At 39.6% G+C, this 22,969-nt stretch overlaps 1 protein-coding gene across 5 annotated transcripts in view; it reads left to right on the top strand.

Annotated features, from left to right (window-relative positions):
* Window positions 1-22,969, top strand: part of THUMPD2 (THUMP domain containing 2) — an 82,079-nt gene that overhangs the window by 46,411 nt on the left and 12,699 nt on the right. For 2 of the 5 annotated variants that reach the window (XM_069071570.1, XM_069071569.1), the window contains one exon: window positions 630-2,267. The exons of 1 other annotated variant lie outside the window; for it this stretch is intronic. In XM_069071570.1, coding sequence (XP_068927671.1) covers window positions 630-969 — 340 coding nt within the window. In that variant the 3' untranslated portion in view covers window positions 970-2,267. Of the gene's footprint in view, window positions 1-629; window positions 2,268-10,370; window positions 10,411-22,969 lie in introns of those variants that run through there. 2 more of the 5 variants (XM_069071574.1, XM_069071571.1) reach the window with 2 other exon arrangements.

Genomic DNA, 22,969 nt, shown 5'->3' with positions numbered 1-22,969 from the left:
TAGAATGAGGGAGAGTGAGGAGGCTATTGCCAGCATACTGGGAGCATGGGGACAGAGCAGTGTCACAAAAACCTAGAGAGAAGAGAGTATTAAGGGGAGAGGGTGACCACCAACAGTGTCTGAGGCTGCAGAGAGGTCAGCGAGTATGAGAACTGAGACATGGCCATTAGATTTCACAATGAAGAGATCATTGGTAACTTTGGCAAGTGCAGTTTCAATTAAATGATTCAGTTAGAAGTCAGACTGTAGAGTTAAGAGTTAAATTAATGGTACTATCTTATCCCCTTCATCTATAATCTTTCAGTTTTATTCCTGCATAGTATTTTAAAATCACGTGACTTGCCTCGTACTTTGCACATGCATTTATTGGGATATAAGTTAATTATTTGACTTGCCTTTTCTATAGAGTAGAAATAGATAATTAAAGTGAATTTCATACTGGTGAATTTGGTAACTTTTTTAATGGCTCCACATTATAGAAGATCTTAATTAGGTACATCCTAGGATTTAAGTTGATAAAATTAAGTTTTAATTTGAAAGTACATATAATCCTTTAAATGTAGTAATCTAGGTTTTATGTATCCAAATTAGAATGAGCTATTCATATCAATTATATTTTCGTGTTACAGAGTACTTCGTGTTGGAGGGACTATTATATTATTGCTTAGTGAAGACCTCCACAGGTACCTACAAGATTATAAGGAAAGTAACATCATGTGGAATTCTAGTAAGGACAGCTGTACAAATGAATTCAAAATTGTAAAGTATGTGAATGCTGAAAAAAAAAATGGAATTCAAGAGAATGTTTCATCTTCGTCTCAAGACCACAGACAAGAATGTTTGAACGAAAGGCCACTTTTGGGCACCTTGGTGCAGATGGAATGCCACAAAGTTAGCCTTGGAAGAACTGAGGCATTCATATCAAAATATAAGAAAATTCATACTTGTGGACTACAACAGCCTTCTTAATTTGTTTCAGGTTATAAGTTTAGCAGTTTTATTTTAGGTGTCCATTGGTAGAAGACCAATGATCTTCATACAAACACCGTCCACATAAGTAAATTCCATTAAAATTATTGTACAGACATTAGCAGGAGAAAGACCAAAGACCTGCCACCACTGAAGCACACCTCCTCCTCTTTCCTTCCCTCCTCCACAGCTTCCATGACTTATGAAATGACCAGTCAGCAAAGAAAACACAACCATCAGAGCATCTTTACCCTTTGCTTTCCCTGAGCCTCTCCTCTGGTTAGAGTCATCCAGAGTCCATCAAGAGTACTTTAATGCTCACGTGATTTCATTGACATGGGAGTCACAATTATATTCTTTCTGATGAATTAGAGGACCACTAACCAGGCCTCACAGTCTGCCCTATCAGTACCTCTTAAGGTTATATTTTTAAGGTGCTTACCATGGGTGCCTGGCACGTGATAGGTGCTTAATAATCCTTTTTCTCTCCCCTCCCTTCCCATCTTCCCTCTTCTTTGCATCTACATCTTCCTGACACCCCCTGTCCCCCCCACTGTATCTGACCTGTTAATGTACCTTTATAGCTGGGCCTTCCCATCTGCCCTGTTGATATCTCCTGGGATTTCCAGACCTTTCCACCCCCACTGCAGCCTTCTTTAATATGCTGTCTTCTCCCCAACTAGAATGTGAGCTCTTTGAGAGCAAGGATAGTCTCACTTTTATATGTATGAGTCACCCATGATTAACACACTGGGTGTCACATAATAAATGTTTAATAAATGCCTTTTCATTCATTCATAGATCCGCACTTAAAAATGTCTGCTTTCACAGTGCTTTGTTTATTAAAGAGATTTAATGTTTTATATTAACTAAAACATCTTAAAAATGGCATTATAAATGATAAAATTTAAAGAACTGGCACTGATGCTCTCAAAATATGAGGTGCAGCTACCCTAAGCACTGCTTATTAGACATTTCTTCAAAAAATAAATATTTTTAATATTAGTAATTCAAATTATGTATTTTGTGAGCAAGTATGATGTAGCACAGAAAGGATGTTTTGTATTATAGTTCATCTTATAAATAAATTCTTATTTTCTTAAATGGAAAAATATTCTGTAAAGCTGTCTAGACTTTTACACATCCTGTACTTTCCTTCTTTGTAAGAATGAGAATTATTTTCATTTTCAGTATATTGTGTCACCCATATTAAGGATAATGTCAGTGAATTGATCATGCAAATGTCAGCAATGCCAACATATTTAGGATAATAAAAAATAAAACTTACTTTTAAAGTATTGTGCAATTGTCAGCTCTTTTGTATAAAGACCTCCATTTCCTCACTTTCCCATCATTTCAGAGGAGATCTAGAGTTCTGAGAAATGAGGAAATTTTACTTTTAGTGATAATAATTTTCCCTGATTCATGAATATATTCAATAGTCTAACTACAAAAACACGTGCAGAATGATAAATTCTTCCTTCCCTGTTCTGGTACAAGTAACAGCAATAGCATTTTAAGGTTTGACACAAGCGATCATAATTATTTGCCTACATATAGTAATTTACGGTTAAAGAATAATAGTTTATATATACACGTGTATATATAAATAGTGTGTAAGTAAATGTTGTTTAGTCATTTTCAATCATGTCTAACTCTGTGACCCTGTTTGAGGCTTTCTTGTCAGAGATGACTTGCCATTTTCCTCCTTCAGCTCCTTTTACAGATAAGGTAACTGAAAAAAACAGGGTTGAATGACTTGCCCAGGGTCACCCAGCTAGTAAGTATCTGAGGCCAGATTTGAACTCAGGGAGATAATATTTTACATAGTGCCTGCTATGTGCTAGTTACTATTCTAAGTACTTTACAGTTATCTCATTTGAGCTTTATGCCCACCCTGCAAGGTAGATACTGTTCTCCCCATTTTACAGATGAGGAAACGAGACATTAATTAATTTTCCCAGGGTCGCACAACAAGACTGGATTTGAGCACTAATCTTCCTGACTCCAAACCAGTGCTCTATGCACTGTCCTACCCAGATGTATGGGGTGTTCAGGGAGGACTAGCATGAGGGCTGCTCAATCACCTTCAGTGTCCAATTTTCACCCAACTCTTACCTGTGGCTCAAAGAAGCAGTAACACACAAAGCAGCCACACTGCGGTGAAAACCATCTCAGCAGGTGGGTTAACCAGGTGACCAGCAGGCCTCAAATCTATCAGTGAGTTAGGGGAATGTCTATCCCAAGCATGTGAAGATTTCCCCCAGCGGAATGGGCAGATGAGAACAGTTTGTTCCAATGGCCATGAAGGCAACTGAAGCAGGTGTAGTGGAAGGCTTAGAGCTTAGTCTGACATTGAAGATGCTAAGGCATCCACTGCAGCCATCATGGGTCATCCTGACTTGTCTTGTGACTGGGCTTTGATTACTCTGGAAGAGAGGATGAGGCTGACCACTTTGTGCAACTATCTCTTAAATCTAACTCATGTGCAAGTCAAGACATCACTGTCATGTCATTGGTCCTCTTTGCAAACAAAGGATGAAAAACAATGCATGTGGCTATACATGTACACATATACATATACATTCACACATATATACATACACATACACACATATAATTTGCTTCAACAAAATTCTACTCCAATGCCTCATCATGGCATAGAAAAATGACCCTTTCTTCTTAAATGTTATCCCAACAAAGCATAAAATCTGGCAGGTCCTACTACCTCTCAACATTGTTAACCCACTGACAGACTATAGGCCTGCCTGATGGCTTAATTCAGTCTCCAGGTGGGCTCAGACTGATAAGTTCTTCAGTCATGGTCTGACCATCTACTAAGGGAAAAATGAGCTGTGATCAGCAGAGGGCATACCCGCACCAGTAAAATCTCAGCTCCATTAAACCTTTACAATCTACAAAGAGCTCTCCTTACGACATCCCTAGTTGGGGAGGAGACAGCATATTAAAGAAGGCTGCAGTGGGGATGGATAAGTTCATGGCATCCCATGTCATTTATATTTTTTTACTCTATCCCATTTTGTAATTGCAAATTTTAGTTACTTAAAAAAAGTCACCCTAAATGAAAGACTTTGGACAATATGTTCCATCCTTTTCTTTCCAATTTATTTGTTCCTAGGCCTGATTTTTAGGGGAACAATTTTGTGTGGGTGGACATCTGTGTGGGTGTAACCAAGTTGCAGCAAACAGCAGGTAGAAAAATGTGTTTTTCACTGACTTGGCTAGCATCAGTGTAAATTACAAGAGCCAATATAGCAGTCCCAGGGATCTTAATATACTTCTGTCATCTAATGCCCCATTTTTGGTTTGTGCTAACATTTCTTGTACATGCAATGAATGAGAAGTGCTTTTGAAACTTTGTAGAAATAGGACATCTTGTATCTTAAATATTATTGAATCATATGATAAAAGAATTTTTTTTAGATTCTTTGTAGTATTTCAGAATTATAAACTGGTGTCCCATTTTCACCTTTCAGAATTATACATACAGCATGTACTTCAAAATTAAAAGTGCACACATTCAGGGAGAAAATTTGTAACTCAAAATCTTGTGGAAATGAATGTTGAAAACTAAAAATATATAAAAGATTTTTTAAGTGCACACATATTTTCAGGTCTCTTACCTTTGCCTTTGGGGTTTTGACTGGTATTTTCATGTACTTGGCTAGAATAGGTACAGTATACATTTTATATCTGTTACAGAAACCTGACATGGAGAAACAATATTTCACATTCATTTAAAATAACTGTAAAGTTCATTTTTTTTATCAGCCTGACATAATCTGTACCGTTATAATAAATAACTTATAGTAGGTGATTTTGGGGGATGGGCAGTTGACAATAGTTCTATCCCATACTGTGATGAATTTCCTGCTATCATGTGGGCCCAAACTGTAATGTCTTAGTGAAAATCGAGCTGAACTCTTGTGAAAAATGCAATATTTGACAATAGAGTGATAAATTATAAAGGCTAACAGATAAATCGAAAATGCTTCTTTGACACCTCCAGCAGGAATCAAAAGAAAATACAAAAACAGTAAGTCAAAGACAAACCTAATAGCTCTATGGGTGAGAGTATAAAACAGAGAGAGACAGAGACAGAGTCAGAGAGACAGAGAGGTGTGTGTGTGTGTGTGTGTGTGCGTGCGCGCGTACGTGCGTGAGTGCGTGTGTGTGTGTGTGTGTGTGTGTGTGTGTGTGTGTGTGTGTGTGTGTGTGTATTAGTTCAGTAGAACCTGGCCAACAGGGAAGGCCTTGTCTTTCTGGGGAAATCATCTGGGAACCCACCCTGGACCAGGAGTAGAAACAGAAAAGAAATGGTCTCAAAGAGTCAGGAGATCTGGGTTTAAATGCTCTGTTTCTTCCTCTAGAAAATGGGGGAAATAACACACTACTTTCCTCTCAGGGGCCATATGAAAATCAAAGTAATATAAACTCCTTAAAGGCAAGCCTTGTATATCCTTGAGCATATGACAATCTATTTAATATAGTAGGAAATTAGTCATTTTTTAAATTAATGAATGAGAATGTTTAAAAGCAGAGAATCTTTTAGAATTTTAAACCCTTAGGAAGCCCTGTGTAAATGTCAGTTATTGGGAGACAGAATTTTTAGGTGCATAGGAAGAGGAGAGAAGCCTGGACAAAAGCATAAAAGCTTCTGGTGCCCTTAAAAATCAGGGCAAAAACATTTCACTACATGGGTGTGCCCACAGTGACATATTCATCAGAGTATTGCTCTACAACAAAAACTCAAGGTCACCTTGTCTAGCAAAGAACAACATACAGAACCTCTCTGTTGGATGGCATGACCATGGAAGTGTTATACAGGTCAAGGATGACAGAGGGAGGGAATGAAAAGAGACTGAGGAAGCTTGTGTAACAAGACTGGCAGATAATAAACGGACCACCTACACAATGACTCCAAAAGATTAAAAGAGAAAAAACATCAGGAATCTGAAAATATTATGGCCATTTGAACAAAGACAAAGCTTCGATTGTGTCTTCATTCTAGTGTGAGTAGGTCTTCATGGGAGAAAAGACCTTGCATTTTAGATTAGGTGGAATTCAAGGGCTAGTGCTTCATGAGTGATATCTCAGAAAACTTCAGAAAAACTGCAAAAGCATCTTTGCCTGGCATTCAAAGCCCTCCACCTTCTCCACTACTCTACCTCTCCAGCCTTATCTCATTATTTATTCCCTTCCGCTTCCTCTGTGTTCCATCCAAACTGAGCTAGTCTCTATCTTCTGAATACATGCTATGCTTTCTTGCCTCCATGTTCTTACTCACATTGTTCCCTGTTCCTGTAAGATTCCTTTTTTTTTCCTTTTGGATTGCTATCCACCCTTTAAAGCCCAGCTCAAATGCCATCTACTCTACCTTTCTGAACACCTTGGTTGGTAATAACCTTCCCTTCAGACCTTACAATGCACTTTATGTACCACTGTCTCTTGACTCTGTCCCCCCATGCCTGCAATGCTCTCTCTCTTCATTTCCAACTCCTAGCTTTCCTGGCTTGACACAGCTCAAATCTCACCTTCTGAAGAACCCTGTCCCAGTCCCTTCCATTGGTAGTACTTTCCCTCTGAAATTACTTTTCATCCACACTGTATGTATCTTGTATATACAAAGCTATCTGCTACCACACTTCATTGGATATGATCTCATCGATAGAGATGTTTCTTACCATTAGTGGGACAATCTATCCATGTATCATCCTATGGAATTCTTGTCCTTGTTCACCCAATGTGCTAGATTCCTTCCTCTGGAATTTATTTTTTCTATTTCATGTGTACCAGTGCAAGGCTTGAACTATCCTACTTTCCCTCTTGCTACATGACTGGCTCGCCATTTTTATCATAAATTCACTCTCCTATCCAATAAACTCCAGCAAATACCTATGCCTCAAGGATAAATTATAAAGTCCTCCATTTAGGTTTTAAAGTCCTTTATAAACTGACCCCAACCTACCTCTTAGCTTTATTATATATCTTACTGTACTTCCCATATTCTACCATCCAGCCAAATTGACCTTCTTGCTATTCCATAAGCATGACCCTTGTTCAATGATCTGAAATGCCCTCCCTCCTCATCTCTGCCCTATAGAATCCCCTGCTTCCATCAAGACTCAGCTTATACTTTATTTTCCATATGACCATTTTTCTCAACCCTCCTCCTGCCCACATTTGCTAGTGCCCTCTTTGCCAAAACTCTCTTGTATTTGCTTTGTATTTATTCTATACATCTTTGTATATACGTGTCTGCCCTGGTGGAATTTAAGCTCCTTAAGGTCAGGGCTGTTCTATTTTTTATTTTACATCGCAAGTGTTAGCATGGTTCCTGGCACATAGTAGGAATGTAACATTTGTTGACTGATTTACTCACTGATTGATTGCTGTAAGGTCTCTTCCAGCTCTAAATCTATGATTCATCATTGATTCTCCTTTTTTTTCCAAGATAGCTTAAAAAAATCTTGTTATCCTTAGCTGCCCTTGCTAACCTTGCCTCATTTTTAGCAATTCCTCCATTATCTGCTATTAAGGTGTTAAGGGTGGGTCTGATGCTAGTATTTTGTTTAGTTCAGGTTCAATTTAGGGGTGAAATGAGACACTTGAAAATCATCGAACAGTTAAAAAAAGGAGGTTCATTTTGCCCTAATATAACAAGGATATTTGTGATGCCAAGCACAAGCAGCTTTCCAGAAGAATGCTACTGTGAACAGCTTTTAAGGTTCTGATTACACAGTATAGTGAACACCCTATTTATTCAATAACAAATCAGAGCAAAACATTCACAGTAAATCAAGGTACAGCATTCACAATGTTACAACTTATCACAGAAAATCAAAATGTATCATTCACAACAACTTATCACAGAAAATGGCCACATAGTTTTCACCACTGTGGCCACAAAGTTTTGAACAGAACAATCATTTAGTAATTCAGTCACTCAACCATTTCAATCATTCAATCATCCTTAAGTAGGTTTGCCTTCTTAAGGGACATAAAGTACAATAGTCAAAGTTCTCTACTCATGGGGCACACTAAGTTAACTCAATCAGTCACTTATTCAGCCATCAATCACTATTCTATCACCTGAAAGTACACAAGCCCTCCACCCCTCTTAGTACACTATCCAAGTAAAGTCTTCTTTCAGCTTGACTTGGGGTGGTCTCTCAGATTCCCTGGATCCCCTTCCATGGTCCCAGATCCTACCTGGATTCACCAAACTGTCACCTGGGTTCAAAAGCAGACAGTTCCCAGGTCCTTGTCCACCTCTCCACATACTTCCTGTTCCACGCTGAAGCTCACAGCATCCAGTCCACCTTAAATCCTTCACAGTTTTTGTTCCCTGGAAGTCAAGGCCCAACAAAGTCACAAACAGGTACATACAAAGTACCAGCATCATAGTCACACCTCCTCAGTCTTCAGTAGCTCTGGCTGGCCCTCAGAAATCCTCAGCAGCTCTGGCTGGCCCTTGGAAATCCTCAACAGCCTCAGCAGCTCCTGCTGGCCCTCAGACCCAGAGAAGTTTCAGCTGGTTCCCAGAATCAAAATCACTTCATTCAGGTTCTCCAAATAAAAATCATTCTTTCAAGCCCGGGGGGCCATTCCTCTTCAGTCTCCCCGGTGGTGGCAGCTTCTGCCTCCAGGGAACTTGCTCCAAAAAGATCTGTCTTTCCCAGCTAGGGTCTTTCTTTATATAGTATCGCTCCTCCCTATTCAGCCCCTTCCTGTTATGTCAGCAACAGAGAATCACACCTTCTGTTTCTTTAACAGAGGCTTGATTAATTACTAAGTGCTAAATACCTGTTACCTTTGCCAATACAAAGGGATCAAATTACATTACTATTACAATATTTAACAAGGATACAGTGTCACTGAGCTTATGTAGACATGGCCCCTTTCATCTCCATAAGGTAGTCAGCAGAAGAGGGCATGGTGACTAACATGGTCTTCAGACATTCAGCAAATTAGAGGGTCCCTTTTGGACTCCACTTGGACTGGACTTAGGCCACTGGAAATCAGAAAGTTGTGTCAAAGGAGTCAGTGGCCAACCAGGTGAATGGGTGGGGTGGAGAAAGAACTCTAGTCCTATTATACCTGCTCTTTTCTTTTTCTGCCTTCTTTTATCTTCACCTAAATTCTCTCCACTATGCTTTTCCCCCTTGACTTCTTAGATTCCTCCCAGAAAAATATTATCGTGTTATACAGTACTGTTCTTTCCCAGCTTTTAGTTATCTCGTTCCTTTTCAATGGCACATATATACTCTTTCCAAGCTATATTCCAGTCTGGGTCTCATTCCACCAAGTCTCAGTGATACCTACCTATAAACTCAAATTTGCCTGCTTGCATTAGGATATATAATTTACCTTGTTTTTTATCCAGTTCGAAAGACCTGGGTTTAAATCCTACCTCTGTCACTTAACCATCCACGTGACCTTACGCAAGTCATTTCTCATCGATTTTCTCATCTGCAAAATTAGGTAATTGTTTTAAGTTTTCTCTAAGGTTACATACAACTCTAAAACCCCATGAGGTGATGATAAATTAGTTAAAGGACACTAGACAAGTATGTGCAGACTGGGGAAACTAAAAACTATCTGCCAAGCTAGACAAAGCTAAACTCATTGTAATGTGACTTTAATTGTCTATATATTATGGCTTAATTTATCCTCTCCACCTGTGAAGAACAGTTTTTAATACACTCATGACAATCTGAACCTGTGTTATTATTATGGTAACCTAATGGGAGGAAGGATTTTGGGAAACACAGACAAGGAAAGACAACTATAAGAAGCCCAAAGACAAATCTCAGGTCCTTTGCTGGTGTCAGAAAACTACCCATGCTGCTATATAAGGCCAATGGTACAAGAAAGACACATCTCTGAACTCTATAAATGGGAAGGGGTGGGGTAAAGGAGAGAGATTGAGGAGGCAAGTATAGTCCATGGAAACCACCAGTGAGAATAACAACTGATTAGTGGGCAATGTTAAAAAAAACAACAATAACAGCACTTGAACTTTCAAAGTACTTCTTGTTACTTTGTTATGTGAAGAATTTTTTAAATTAAGATTCCAGAAATTCATTACCCTTAGAAAATTCAGAAGTTCTGGAATCTATTTTTGCCATCTGAGTGTTTCAAACAGACAAAGTGGAAAAAAATCAGGAAACTCTGGGTTTAAATCTTACCTCCCATATTCACTAGAGGGTATGACCATGAGGAATCCCTTTAACATGTCCGAGTCTCAGTTTCCTCAAGTATAAAATGGGGATAGTAATACCTATAATGTATCATTGAATTGTTGTAAAGATCAACAAATTAAAAGTTTGCTCAAAACTTAGAATATGATATTATTGTTAGTTCTTATTATTGTTTAGGAATCATAGTATGATGATCAGAGGACCAACTCTGGAGCTAAGAAGACCAAGGGCTGCTTGTGTATTGGTAATGTGACTATGAGAAAACCACATTTTTTCTCCCTGCAGATCTCTAAGATCAATCAGACAATTTGCTGATCTGCAACCATGGAAAGATTTTTCCATACCAGAGAGTCCCTCTCACAATCCCAAATTATTGTTGCTTACCAGTGTTATTTGTTTGTTTGTTTGTTTTCCTTTAAGCTCCCTCAGTCAGTAGAGTTTCTCTGCCTCATTCCTTATCTTGCCTTAGTCACTGAATGGGTGTTACCTCAGTCAAACTGAGACCTGGGAAAGATCTTAGCTTAAAAAGACCAGGGTCAAGGGGGCGGAGTCAAGATGGCTGAGTAGAAACAGGACCTCCGAGCGGCTGTGGCTCCCACCACCTCCAATCCATGTAAAAGGGGACTCTGAACAAACTTTGGAGCTACAGAACCCACAAAATGACACAAAGAAGCTAACATCCCTCTGAGGACAGCCTGGCAGGCCAGCAGGAATTGGCCAGATTTTAGCCCCAGGGCAGGCCTGACCAACCACCGGCTGGAGGGACTCCAGATCACTAGCCGGTGTGGCAGTTTCCAGAATTATCAACACATAGATGCTAAGGACAAAATAAGAGGTTGGTGCAGTGTGGACTTTGGGAACAAGTAGTTGGGAGTGCATCAGCTTTTGCCCCCAGGGCAAGAAGCCACTGAGGGCTGTGGTGCAGCCAGGGCCAGGTGGCAGCTTCTGCTCCTGGCCTGCAGAGTATAGGGGGACCAAGTGACCAGTATGAGGGGCAATCACTCTTGCTTTAACTTGCTTGGATCTGGATTTCAGTCTAAGGTGGAGGTCCTGGGGTGTGAGACCAGCTTGCCAGAGCATATGGAGGCTTCAGAGAGGGCACCCAACTAATACCTCCAGCAGCTGAGAAAACCCCAGCATTTGGAACAAAGCTCCAACTGTCTAGTGGCACAGTCCTACTGTGGCAAAAAGCACAAAAGTCAAGTAATTGAGTGGCAAAATGAGCAGGCAAAGGAAGCAAAAAAAGCAAAGCAATCCAACATTAGACTCCTATTTTGGGGACAAAAAGGAGCAAAGCATGGAACAGGAGGAAGACAGTGAAGTCAGAACACTTGCACCAAAAGTTTCCACAAAAAATATAAGCTGGTTACAGGCCATAGAGGACCTTAAGAAGCAGATAAGAGAAGTGGAGGAAAAATTGGGAAGAGAAATGAGAATGATGCAAGAAAATTATGAAATGAGAGTCAACAGCTTGACTGAGGAAAATAACACTTTAAAAAATAGACTAACTCAAATGGCAAAAGAGGCTCAAAAAGACAATGAGGAGAAGAATGCCTTAAAAAGCTGAATTTTCCAGATGAAAAAGAATCTCAAAAGCTCACTGAGGAGAATCATTGCTTCAGAATTAGATTGGAGCAAATGGAAGCTAATGACTTTATGAGAAATCAAGATGTTGTTAAACAGATCCAAACAAATGAAAGAAGAGAAGGAAATGTGAAATATCTCATTGGAAAAACCACTGACCCAGAAAATAGATCCAGGAGAGATAATTTAAAAATTATTGGACTACCTGAAAGCCATGATCAAAGAAAGAACCTAGAAATCATCCTCCAAGAAATTCTCAAGGAAAACTGTCCTGATGTTTTAGAACCAGAGGGCAAAATAGAGGTTGAAAGAATCCACTGATAACCTACTGAAAGAGATCCCAAAAAGAAAACTCCTAGGAATATTATAGCCAGGTTCTGAAACTCCCAGATCAAGGAGAGAATATTACAAGCAGCCAGGAAGAAACAATTTGAATATTGTGGAAACACAATCAGGATAACTCAGGATATGGCAGCTTCTACACTGAGGGATCGAAGGGCTTAGAATATGATATTTCAGCGGTAAAGGAGCTGGGATTGAAACCAAGAATCGCCTACCTAGCAAAACTGAGTATCATGTTTCAGGGGGAAATATGGTCATTCAGTGGACTTTCAAGCATTCTTGATGAAAAACCAGAGTTGAATAGAAAATTTGACATTCAGATACAAGAAGCAAGAGAAGCATGAGAAGGTAAACATGGAAAAGAAATCATAAGGAACTTATCAAAGTTGAACTATTAACATTCCTACATGGAAAAACAATAATTGTAACTGATGAAACTTTTCTCAGTATGAAAATAGTTGAAGGGAATAGAAATATATATATGTCTATATATGAGGGTATATGGACATATAAATACATAGGTGAATGTATGTATATATGTTTACAGGTATACATAGAGAGAGGGCACAGGACCAATTTAACAGGAAGGGATGATACTTAAAAGGTGAAATTAAGAGGTGAGAGAGGAATATAATGAGAGGAGATGGGGAGAGACAGAATGGGGTATACTACCTCATATAGAAGAGGCAAGGGAAAATGGTTACAATGGAGAGGAAGAATAGGAAGGCAAAAGGGAATGGGTAAATCTTATTCTCATTGAATTTGGCTCGGGGAAGGAATGAAATACACACTAAATAGGGTATCTCACTCTACAGGAACGTAGGGGGGAAGGGAATGAGAGGGGGGATGATGGAAGGGTAGGCAGGCTGGGAGGGAGAGAAGTTGGAAGCACCCACTTTTGAAAAGGAACGGGATCAAAGTAGAGAATAGAACAAGTGGGAGGTGGTATAGGAGGGAGCGAAATATAGTCAGTCTTTTACAATATATCTACTATGTTAATGTTTTGCATTAGCTACACATGTACAATCTATACTGAACTGCTTATCTTCCCAGTAAGGGTGGATGACAAGGGAGGAAGGGAATGAATCAGGAATTCAAAGTTTTAAAATCAAATGTTTTATCTATCTATATATATATATACATATATATATATACTATTATTAATACTATTTTACATGTAATTGGGAAATAAGATATACAGGCACTGGGGCAGAGAGATCTACCATGCCCTAATGGAAAAGTCGAAGGGGGTATGGGAGAAGATATGGGAGAGAGCAGATTGGAGGAGGGGATATCCTGTGGGACTGCTATTTTGGAGCGGTGGGTAGGGAAAAAACAGTGAGAAAATTTGTAACTAAAAATCTGGCTGAAAGAATGATATAAATCAGAAGTTAATAAAGCATTTGAAAAATGAAAAAACAAAAAAGACTAGGGTCTCCCACTGCATCCAGGGCCTTCTCCAGTCATCCTGATCTATATCTTGTCACTGGACCTGGATGACTCTGGAGGAGAAAGTGAGGCTGATGACTTTGCACAGCCCTCCATCACTTAAATCAATTCACCTTCATGTCATGGCATCACCTCCCTGATATGATGGTCCTCTTTGAGAAGGAAGGACAAACAGCAACAACGGCAATGCAAAATATAGGAAATTGGGGCTAAACCTTTCCTCTCCTGCCCCCAATATTCAAGTTGTCTTCTTCTCTACTCTCATGATGGGGGAGGAAGAGATGATGATAAAAATAAGAAAATATAAATAAATTAAATTAAAAAGTAAAAACACACCTGAGCCTCTTATAGAAATAATAGGTTAATAAGCTTCTCTAGTTATACAAGGTAAGGTAAAATGCATAGGACTGGCCCTCTTCTCTTCCTCTGAGTTCTGGATCAGAGCACTGGACAATTTATAATAATAATAATATAACAGTACTGATATCGCACTTTAAAGCTTGCAAGGTGTTTTACAAATTTCTCATTTGAGCTTCACAATGGTTGTTTATAAATGAGGAAACTGAAGATTAGAAAAATTAATGACTTGTCTAGGACCAAATGAGTGGTGATGTCCTTTGGCCAGGCATGATCAAAAATGCCTCCACAGAGATAGAGTGAGTTTGGGCGGCTAGGAGGCACAGTGAATAGAGCACCAGCCCTGGAATCATGAGGACCTGAGTTCAAATCCAGCCTCAGACACTTAACACTTACTAGCCATGTGACAGCCCCAATTGCCCTGCCTTCCCCCCTCCAAAAAAACAAACAAACAAACAAACAAAGAGATAGAGTAAGTATTAGAAAACTTTACTAGGGAATCAAGGGGATAGTAAAATAAAGCCAATTAAGGCACAGAAACTCAAGTCTGTCAAATATAAAAAGATGTAATGATCTGCAGTAACCTGTCTCATCCTGTTTAAGCAGGTCACTTCTTGCCCCTGATGTATCTCTAGGACTAGGGACAGGGGTAACTGGTGGCATTGTCAATAAAGTGCAGGGCCTGTAGTCTGGCAGACCTAAGTTCAAATCTGGTCTCAGACCCTTATTAGCTGTGTGAACCTGAGAGAATCACTTGATCTCTCTTTGCCTCCATTTCCTCAACTGTAAAATAGACATAATAATTGCAACTGCCTTGCAGGGTTGTTGTGAGGATTGAATGAGATAATATTTGTGAAAAGCACCTGGCATATATTAGGTATTCACTAAATGCTTGTTCTTTCCCAAAAACTCCCCACTACTGTAGGATGCCTGGTAGTTATCCCTTTATCTGCTACAGATATGGCCTACATCCTGTTCTGATCATATCTTAACTTTAGAAAATAAAGAGACTATACAGCATTACCTCTAAAGCAAGAAAATAAGGGTTCCATTTTTTTTTTTTTACGATGGAATCATGCTCTTTACCGAATTTGATATATTTATCTGTAGGGACTGTGCTTGCTTTCATCCTGTCCCTTCACCAATCTCTTAATTATTCCTCATTACTGCCTTCTAATAATAATTGTACCTTTACAAAGCTCCTTTGAGGTTTTCTCACAACAATCCTCTGTAGTAGGTAATAAAGTTATCCCTTCCACATCTGATTTTTCCCCATTGCAGGTTTCAATGTATCACTGTTCGACAAAAGAAACTGGGAATTTTAGGGGAGTTTTGTGGCATGTGAAAGCCAACAGATGACCCAGAAAAAGGTTAGAAACTCAGAAATGCATAAAATATATGTATAGTATTATATGATATCAAACCAAATTTTACAATAAGGTACTGTAAGCACCCCATAAAAGAAAAAGAAAAAAATTCAGACTGATTCTCTGGTACTTCTTTTGGGAGGGTCAAAACATTTTACACCATTTTCCAGATCGTGGGGGCACCACACCCCTAACTCCTACAATACAGATGATGACCAGGGTCACACATTGAGTGTCAGAGCAGGGACTTGGAGACCGAACCTCTTTTTGCTGCCCCGCACAGCTGACATCGTCTAGAGACAGAACAGCTCAGGAAGCTCACATGTCATTCCATGGTTAGCCCTGATGAACACACTTTTGAAGATTTCATTTTTCATTCTTTCTTTGTTATGTTGTGTACAAGTCTTCAGGCATGTAATTATCCAGCACAGAACCAGCTGCTCAATCGTTACTGGGTACGCGCTTGACATTTTCTTTGACACCTTCTTTGGTTCTGTAGGCGTTCCACAGACCCACACTGGGGATGATTGTTATTAGCTATATTCAGGGTTTTTCAAAAAATAACCAAAAAAAGTGCTAGAGATAAAATGAAAGCTCTGGCCTCCCCCTAGCAGTGTTTTTGGTTTTCTTTAGCAGGAAATAGCATAAAAGGAACCAACAAAGGGCATTACTTGTTCACTTCCAGGCCATATGACCCTAATCCACTACCCTACCTCCCCAGGTTAACCCTGACTCGTCATGGGCTTTCCTCTCTCCTCGTCTATTTTTCTTCAGAAGGGTCCCAATTTCTCTGAGCTTTGCCCCTCTTTATGTCCTGACTCTCTCTGGAATGTTCTTTATTTAAAATCTACACAGTCCATTGCATCCATATCACATTAATCACATTGTTATCTGCCCTCGATTACCTTTCACAGTTGGATAATTTCAATTCTTTAGTCTTTTTTATTGGAGTAACCTGTTGGCATGATAGTAATTTACTGGAAGCTTATGGGTAGCATATAAAAAGGTGATTGATATTCCATAAATGTGCTTGCAAGAGCATGAGGGCCTCACAGGGACAACCTTGGTCTACAAAGGCCCCATACCCTCGCTGAGAAACTGGACAGCTGGGATTACATTCCCTGATAACAGCTCATTTTCTAATCTCAGGTAAATGTGAAATGACCTCAATTTCCTCACCTTAAAAACAGTAAAGAGGTTTTATCAGCTGTCCAAGAATTTGTTGTGTGATAACAGAAAGAAAAAAATCCACTGGCCTCAAAGTCATGAAGACCTTGGTTTAAGGCCCAGCTCTGACACTAGGTGACCCTGGGCAAGTCATTTGACACCCCTGAGCTTTGTTTCTAATATTCAAAATGGAAATATACACATTGGTATTTGGAAGTATATCCAGAACAGGAGTTCTTCATTATTTTTGTGTCCTTGACCCCCCTTGGCGATCTACTGAAGCCTGTGAACTCCTGAGAATAATGTTCTTAAGTGTATAAAATAAAATTCATAGGGTTACAAAGGAAACCAGTTATATAGTGAAAGAAATATTATTTCTCTATTGTATTGAATGGTCTTATTGAATTAGGACCAAGATTTTGCCTTTTTCTACTTCCTCATCCAGAAATTGACCAGCATAAGGAAATCTTGCTCAGGCTTACCCTGACAGGAAAGCTAAGATCTAATCAAAAACAGTAAAGAAATTCTAAGTTTAGGCAAATGGATGGATTCCTGCTCACTGGGTCTACTCAGATAGGTCTGGGAAAATGTGGATTCTTCCTTTTGTCAGATAGGTGATATGGAAATTGATAAATCTCTTTGGTCAAGATTTGGGTACTCAGTGTCACATACCTCAAGACCTTCACTGGAATAAGCACATCTCTCATTATAATATTCATCCTCTCATTAATTGTTAACCAATCAGAATTGATTGCCACCCTCAGGAACATCTGTTCTTCCAAGGGCATATAAACTATGAGCCCTCTGCCATGATTCATCTTTGGCATTCATGAGTGTTATTGACCCATTTTATTGTAATATGCTACCATTATTAATAAAATGATTACCCAGAAACTATGTCTCTTGACCTTTTTAAACGTCACAATAGAAATACAGTTATCAGAATATTTTTGTAAGGGTTCATGGGCCCCAGGTTAAGAACCTCTAAAAGACAACCCGGGCAGTGAAGAGTCTTAAATTTGTGCCACAAGTATCTATTAGAGGAACCGTGGACACAGTCTGGAGAAGAGAAGACTTAGGAGGACTATATCTGTCTTCGAGTAATTGAAGGTGCATCACCTGGAAGGGGGATTAGACTTTATCTTTTTAGTTTCCAGGATGCTGAACTTGAAGCAGGAGTAGAAACTTGTGTCAATCCTGACCAAATGACCAAAGAGCCATAGCTGGTCTATAACCTCTGTTAACTCTAAAAACACCAGAGAGCTCACACAGGTTATCAAAACCACAGTTAACTCTAAAAATGAAATGAAATAAAACAAAATAAAGCCAAAGAGCTAACAGTGGTTATAAGCATAAAGCTCTTTTTATTCCACTGGAGGATGGAAACTAGACATGTATGGGCTGGTACACTACCCAGCAGGAGACTGTAATGGTAATGTGAATTTGAAGATCTTCCCTGCCCCTTAAGAAGCCTAAGATAATTTGAAGACCTTCCCTGCTTTGAAAATATACTCTGCCCCCTAATAGGCTGAATGTAATCACATGTAGCCTCTGCTTTGAAAATATAAGCTGCCCCCAAGAGGCTAAATGTAGTCACATAGAGCCTGTGGTGGGAGGAATTTACTGAAAGGTGGAGCAGAGCCCAGAGGAAACTGGGAGTCAGAGCTAGACTAAATGATTGGGAGGAGAGAATGCATCCCAGGGAGTCAGTGAGGCTTGTGAGTAAAAATATTGGTTTGTGGGAAGGCTAAAGGATGGTGTGGCTCTCTGTGCCATTATTGCTTATTAACTTCTTTGCTACTATGATGGAATCAGCTTACCAGTTTGGGGATTAGGTTTTCTGGTGTATGAATAAATGTTTTACTTCTGTCTTATTTATGGAGAGTCTGTTATATTTTGTGATCGAGAACCATGCAGGTATATTTATAGTGATTGTGGGAACTGTGTATATTGCACTGGCACTGCAGAGATCCTCTTTAGTGTGGACAAATCTCAATAATTGTACCAATGGCTAGTCAGTGAGCTATAGACCTGACAAGGGGAGGTAACAGCAATAATGAGACAAGGACTTCATTATTGGAACACAGGTACTGCAGGTGCTTGTCCAAGTTCAGAGACCACCTGATGCTAGTGTGAAACAATTCTGGAATTTTGCTGTGGCTGAGCTCATCCAGAGGGTGAGCCACAAAGGACTGTTGTTATGCCAAGCTCAGGGCACAGCTTGCTTGCTGGGCCTTACCTCTGGAAAACAAGGTTTCTCCTAATAATAAAAAGAGAGGGGTGGTCTTGGCATAGGGGACCTGACACTTGCATAGAGGTCTTCCTAATATTTAGAACTGGAAGTAGGGCACCTCAAGAGGGAGAAAGGCCTCCATCACCAAAGGTGTTCAAAGAAAGTCTGGGCTCATCAGGTATAGACATACAGGGAAGCAGGATGGGGCATGGGGATGGAGGAAAGGGAAAGAGACAGAGAAGTAAGTAGGGACAATAACACACACAGGGGTGAGGAGTGGAGAGAGAGAGAGAGAGAGAGAGAGAGAGAGAGAGAGAGAGAGAGAGAGAGAGAGAGAAGAGAGAAATATTGTTTACCAGTACACCACTGGATATAGCCCACACTGACAATTTTTTGGCAGTTAGAGAGTCCTCAATAATTTTTTAAGGCATCCTAAAACCAAAAATTTTGGGAACTGCTACTCTAAACAGATAAAACTTTCTCAGAGAAAGGGATTCCCCTAATCCTCAAGATTATGATTGTTATTTTTCCAGAGACTTGGAAAGTATCCTTTTATTGATCCAGCATCAAATGGCTTTATTTTATTGTTTATACCTTATTTGTTTTGCATTTTTAAAAATGCCATGCTTTGAATTCACTTTGAATGAAGTGAGTTTTAAAAGGCTGCACAAGTGTTTAGAGTGCCTGAAACATACCCTTGTTTTCAAGACTCCAGGGAATCTGCCAAGTTCCAGCCCCACACCAAGGGGTGCCCTTCAGAACAGATAAGCTCCTTTCAGAGTCACGGCACATCCATCAAGACAGTAGTTCAAAAGTGCCTGAGTTCCTGATTCTGAACTCTAACCATATAACATCCTTTTACAACAATTGTTATTGCAAATTAAGAAAAGTCATCAGGATGAAGCATGCTTCTAGCTCTGAATAGAGGTAATGGACTAGACTTTAGTCACTAGAGGCACAGAATGAGCCATACATTTTCAGACAAAGTCTTGACTTTTTCCTTCCACTCGCCTAAAACCTGTTACAAAGGAGGTCTTCTATTTTTGCCGTGCAAGTAGGGGACGAAGGGGGGAGCTAGTAGGAAGTGAGAGAGATAAAAAAGAAACCAAAAGAAATTCACAGAAAACAAAAAGAAAATCAAAAGGAGGTACCAACAAGGCTATGTTATTATTACCTTTTTAATTTAATATTTAGTAGAAGTTTGTACTTTCTTGGTACAATTCTCTTTTTTCTTTGAATATTGGAATGTTTATGCTTATCGATGATTAAATTCAAAGTTAAAAATTTTTTTTCAAAAAAAAAAAATACAAGGAAAATAATCTGGAGTACTTTTCTTCAATGCCCAACACAAAACAAAGTAAGGAAGATGTCCTCTTGAACAATAATCTTTGTCTCTTCTTAGTGAGCAGCTGAATGGTACAGTGGATAGAGAACAGAAAATCTGGGTCTGAGTCCTGCCTCAAACCCATATTGACTATGAGACCCTGGGCAAGTCATTGAATCCTTCATTGTTCTAGGCAGCTCTAAACTTCGGAATTACAATGACAGTGCTAAACTGCTTTGGTAGAAGGAGATTCCTAATCCAGGAGTTCCCTGTATCAGCAAAATCATAGGTCTAGTCTCTGTCTCTATTCATCCCAGTCCTCGTGAATTATTCCTGAATAAGTAATCTCAGACCATTAAGAATGGTAAACCTTAGGGCTAGTGCAATTTTTGAGGTGCTTTCAAAGGTTGGTCATACCAGCACCTCTTATCCCCGATCAGTTACCAAATCTGATCAATTTCAACCTCCCCAGCATCTGTCCCTTTCTCTTTAGTCCCACTTTTACCACCTTAGTACAGGTGCACATCACCAATCCAACTTTAATATTGCAACAGCTCTCTCCTAGGTGTTCTAGTCTCTAATCTCTCTCCATTCTTTTAGAATAAGCTTCCTCATACATAGCTTGGGTCATGTCATGACTGCTTAAAAGTCTTCACGGGTATTTCATAGCCAGTAAGTGACTGAGACCAGATTGGAACTCAGGAAGATTAGTCTTCCTGACTCCAGGACCAGAGATCTATGCACTATAGTGCCACCTAGCTACTAGAATCTCTGTCCTTAATCCAACCCCCATCATTTTATACACTAAGAAACTCTCTTTCTTAAGATCACACAGGCACTCAATATCAGAATCAGGATTTGAATGCAGGGCCTCTATCCCCAAATCAAGTAATCTTTCCACTGCATATTACCTGGAGGTGTTCGAGCAGGGGTTAGATAATTGCTTGTTGGGGTTATTGTAAAGGGCTACTCCTAGCTGCCTGGGCTAGATGGCCTCTGAAATCCTTTCCGATTTCAAGTTAGTGATTCCACATTTTTTACACCTGCTATTTACAGCTTTTCCTATTGGTGTTTTGCTATGATAGGATTAACTTTGTCCCTTGGCTGACCCAGGGCTTTGGTTTGAATCGTGGATCAGCACTAATAACCCCCAGAGGACCAGAGACTGTAACACTGCTAAAGTCTTTGGTTTGACTTTAACATCCTGAGCTTTACCAACTTAACTAGTGAGATGAGATTTTGTTTATATTTATTAAAGAGCAAGAAATTAGTTTAAATTCTACCAAACACACTAAAGAATAATTAATGCAATCAATGCCATCTTTTCTATAGCAAGCCTCCTGTCCGCATCATTCCCACCCTCCCTTTTGTGTCCCAACCACATCTACTAGGTATTATCTGACCAGGCTTCACACCATCCCAAAGTGACAAAGGTAGAAAAGAATTTGTTTTACCGGTAACTCTTGGAATGATGTGTTCTGTGCCAGAGGTTTGACTGTGACTATAGTCTATCATAAACACCTTTCCCAAGGTCCGATGTGCTGTCATTCGGCCCATGGGGGGAATTTCTGTATTATTATTAATAAAGTATTATATTATTAATTATTAATAAAGATATTGAATCCTGAGATACATGGGAGGTTCCCTTCACTATTCATGCCTAGGGACCCTATCCTGTGATCTTTCAGTGTCTAGTGAGATTGTGGGTGAGTCACTTCCCTCACCTAAGCCTCAGATGCCTCATCTGTAAAATGAGGGAGCCAGACTGGATGGCTTCTGAGGACTATTCTAGCTCTAAATCCTATGCTGCTGCTGCTGTTCTGAGGTTTCATGTTATTAAATATTTGTACATTAAGGAACACTCTCCTAGGTCACAAACATGGTCTAAAATTATTGACTGGGAAATCAGGCAAACTGGATCTCAGGTCCTGACATGATTCACTGAATAATCTTTTTTTTTTTTTGGAGGGGGGAGGGCAGGGCAATTGTAAGTGACTTGCCCAGGGTCACACAGCTAGTAAGTGTTAAGTGTCTGAGGCCAGATTTGAATTCAGGTCCTCCTGATTCCAGGGCCTATTCACTGTGCCACCTAGCCGCCCATACTGTATAATCTTAAAGCATGGACTTGAAGATGGATTGACCAGTCAGTTCATCTCCTTCGCCTTGACAATTCATAGGGGAAGTCAATGAGCATGTAGATCATGGGGTCATAATCCATATCTATTGCCCTTATCTAGTGTCAAAGAGCTTGATGTGAACAGATCCTCTGTTCGGTGGTCTGTAAATTTCATATATAAGCTTTCCTAAGAGGGACATCTTGAGGACACCAGCAAAGGACCTCCAGGAGCTGTGAACTACGTATGGCCATAATTTATAGCCACAAAGCTTCAGCTCCTATTCCTGTATGTACTGTATGTGCTTGAGGGAGAGTATATACAGAATGCTTGTACCACTTTTCTTTCTTATACTACCACCTCAGTAAATACATTTTCGAAAAACCAATTAAGGCTGCCTTCTCTAAGCCTGTTTCCTCCTCATCAAAATGGGGGCTAATAACAGCACGGGGTTATTAGGAGAGTTACTTGAGCTCTTGTATACAAAATCTTTGCAGACTTTAAAATGTCATCTATTATGATGATGCTGATGAGCTACTAAAAGATATAGCATGAGTTGCAATGTAGAATTATATGAAGGTTTTCACAAAATGGGATTGGACTTCCAGTGCCAAATCTGTGATCCCCAGAGACATAAAATAAAAGGCAGCGTGATAGGGCCCTTCCTAACTCCCCCAGCTCTTTGTGCCCTCCCGTCTTTCTAATCTCTTTAGTATTTTTATGTTTTGTATATATGTTATATGTAGAATTTGGTTGCCTCAATAGAATGTAAGTCCTTTGAGGTCAGGGACTCTTCCTTCCTTCCTTCCTTCCTTCCTTCCTTCCTTCCTTCCTTCCTT

This window comes from Petaurus breviceps, unplaced genomic scaffold (genome assembly GCF_028583685.1).
Source record: "Petaurus breviceps papuanus isolate PSGF00001 unplaced genomic scaffold, PetGlider_PUasm1.0 90842, whole genome shotgun sequence".
Lineage (NCBI taxonomy): Eukaryota > Metazoa > Chordata > Mammalia > Diprotodontia > Petauridae > Petaurus > Petaurus breviceps.
Note: the sequence above shows the minus strand (reverse complement) of the source record. Positions and strands in the feature narration are given on the sequence as shown.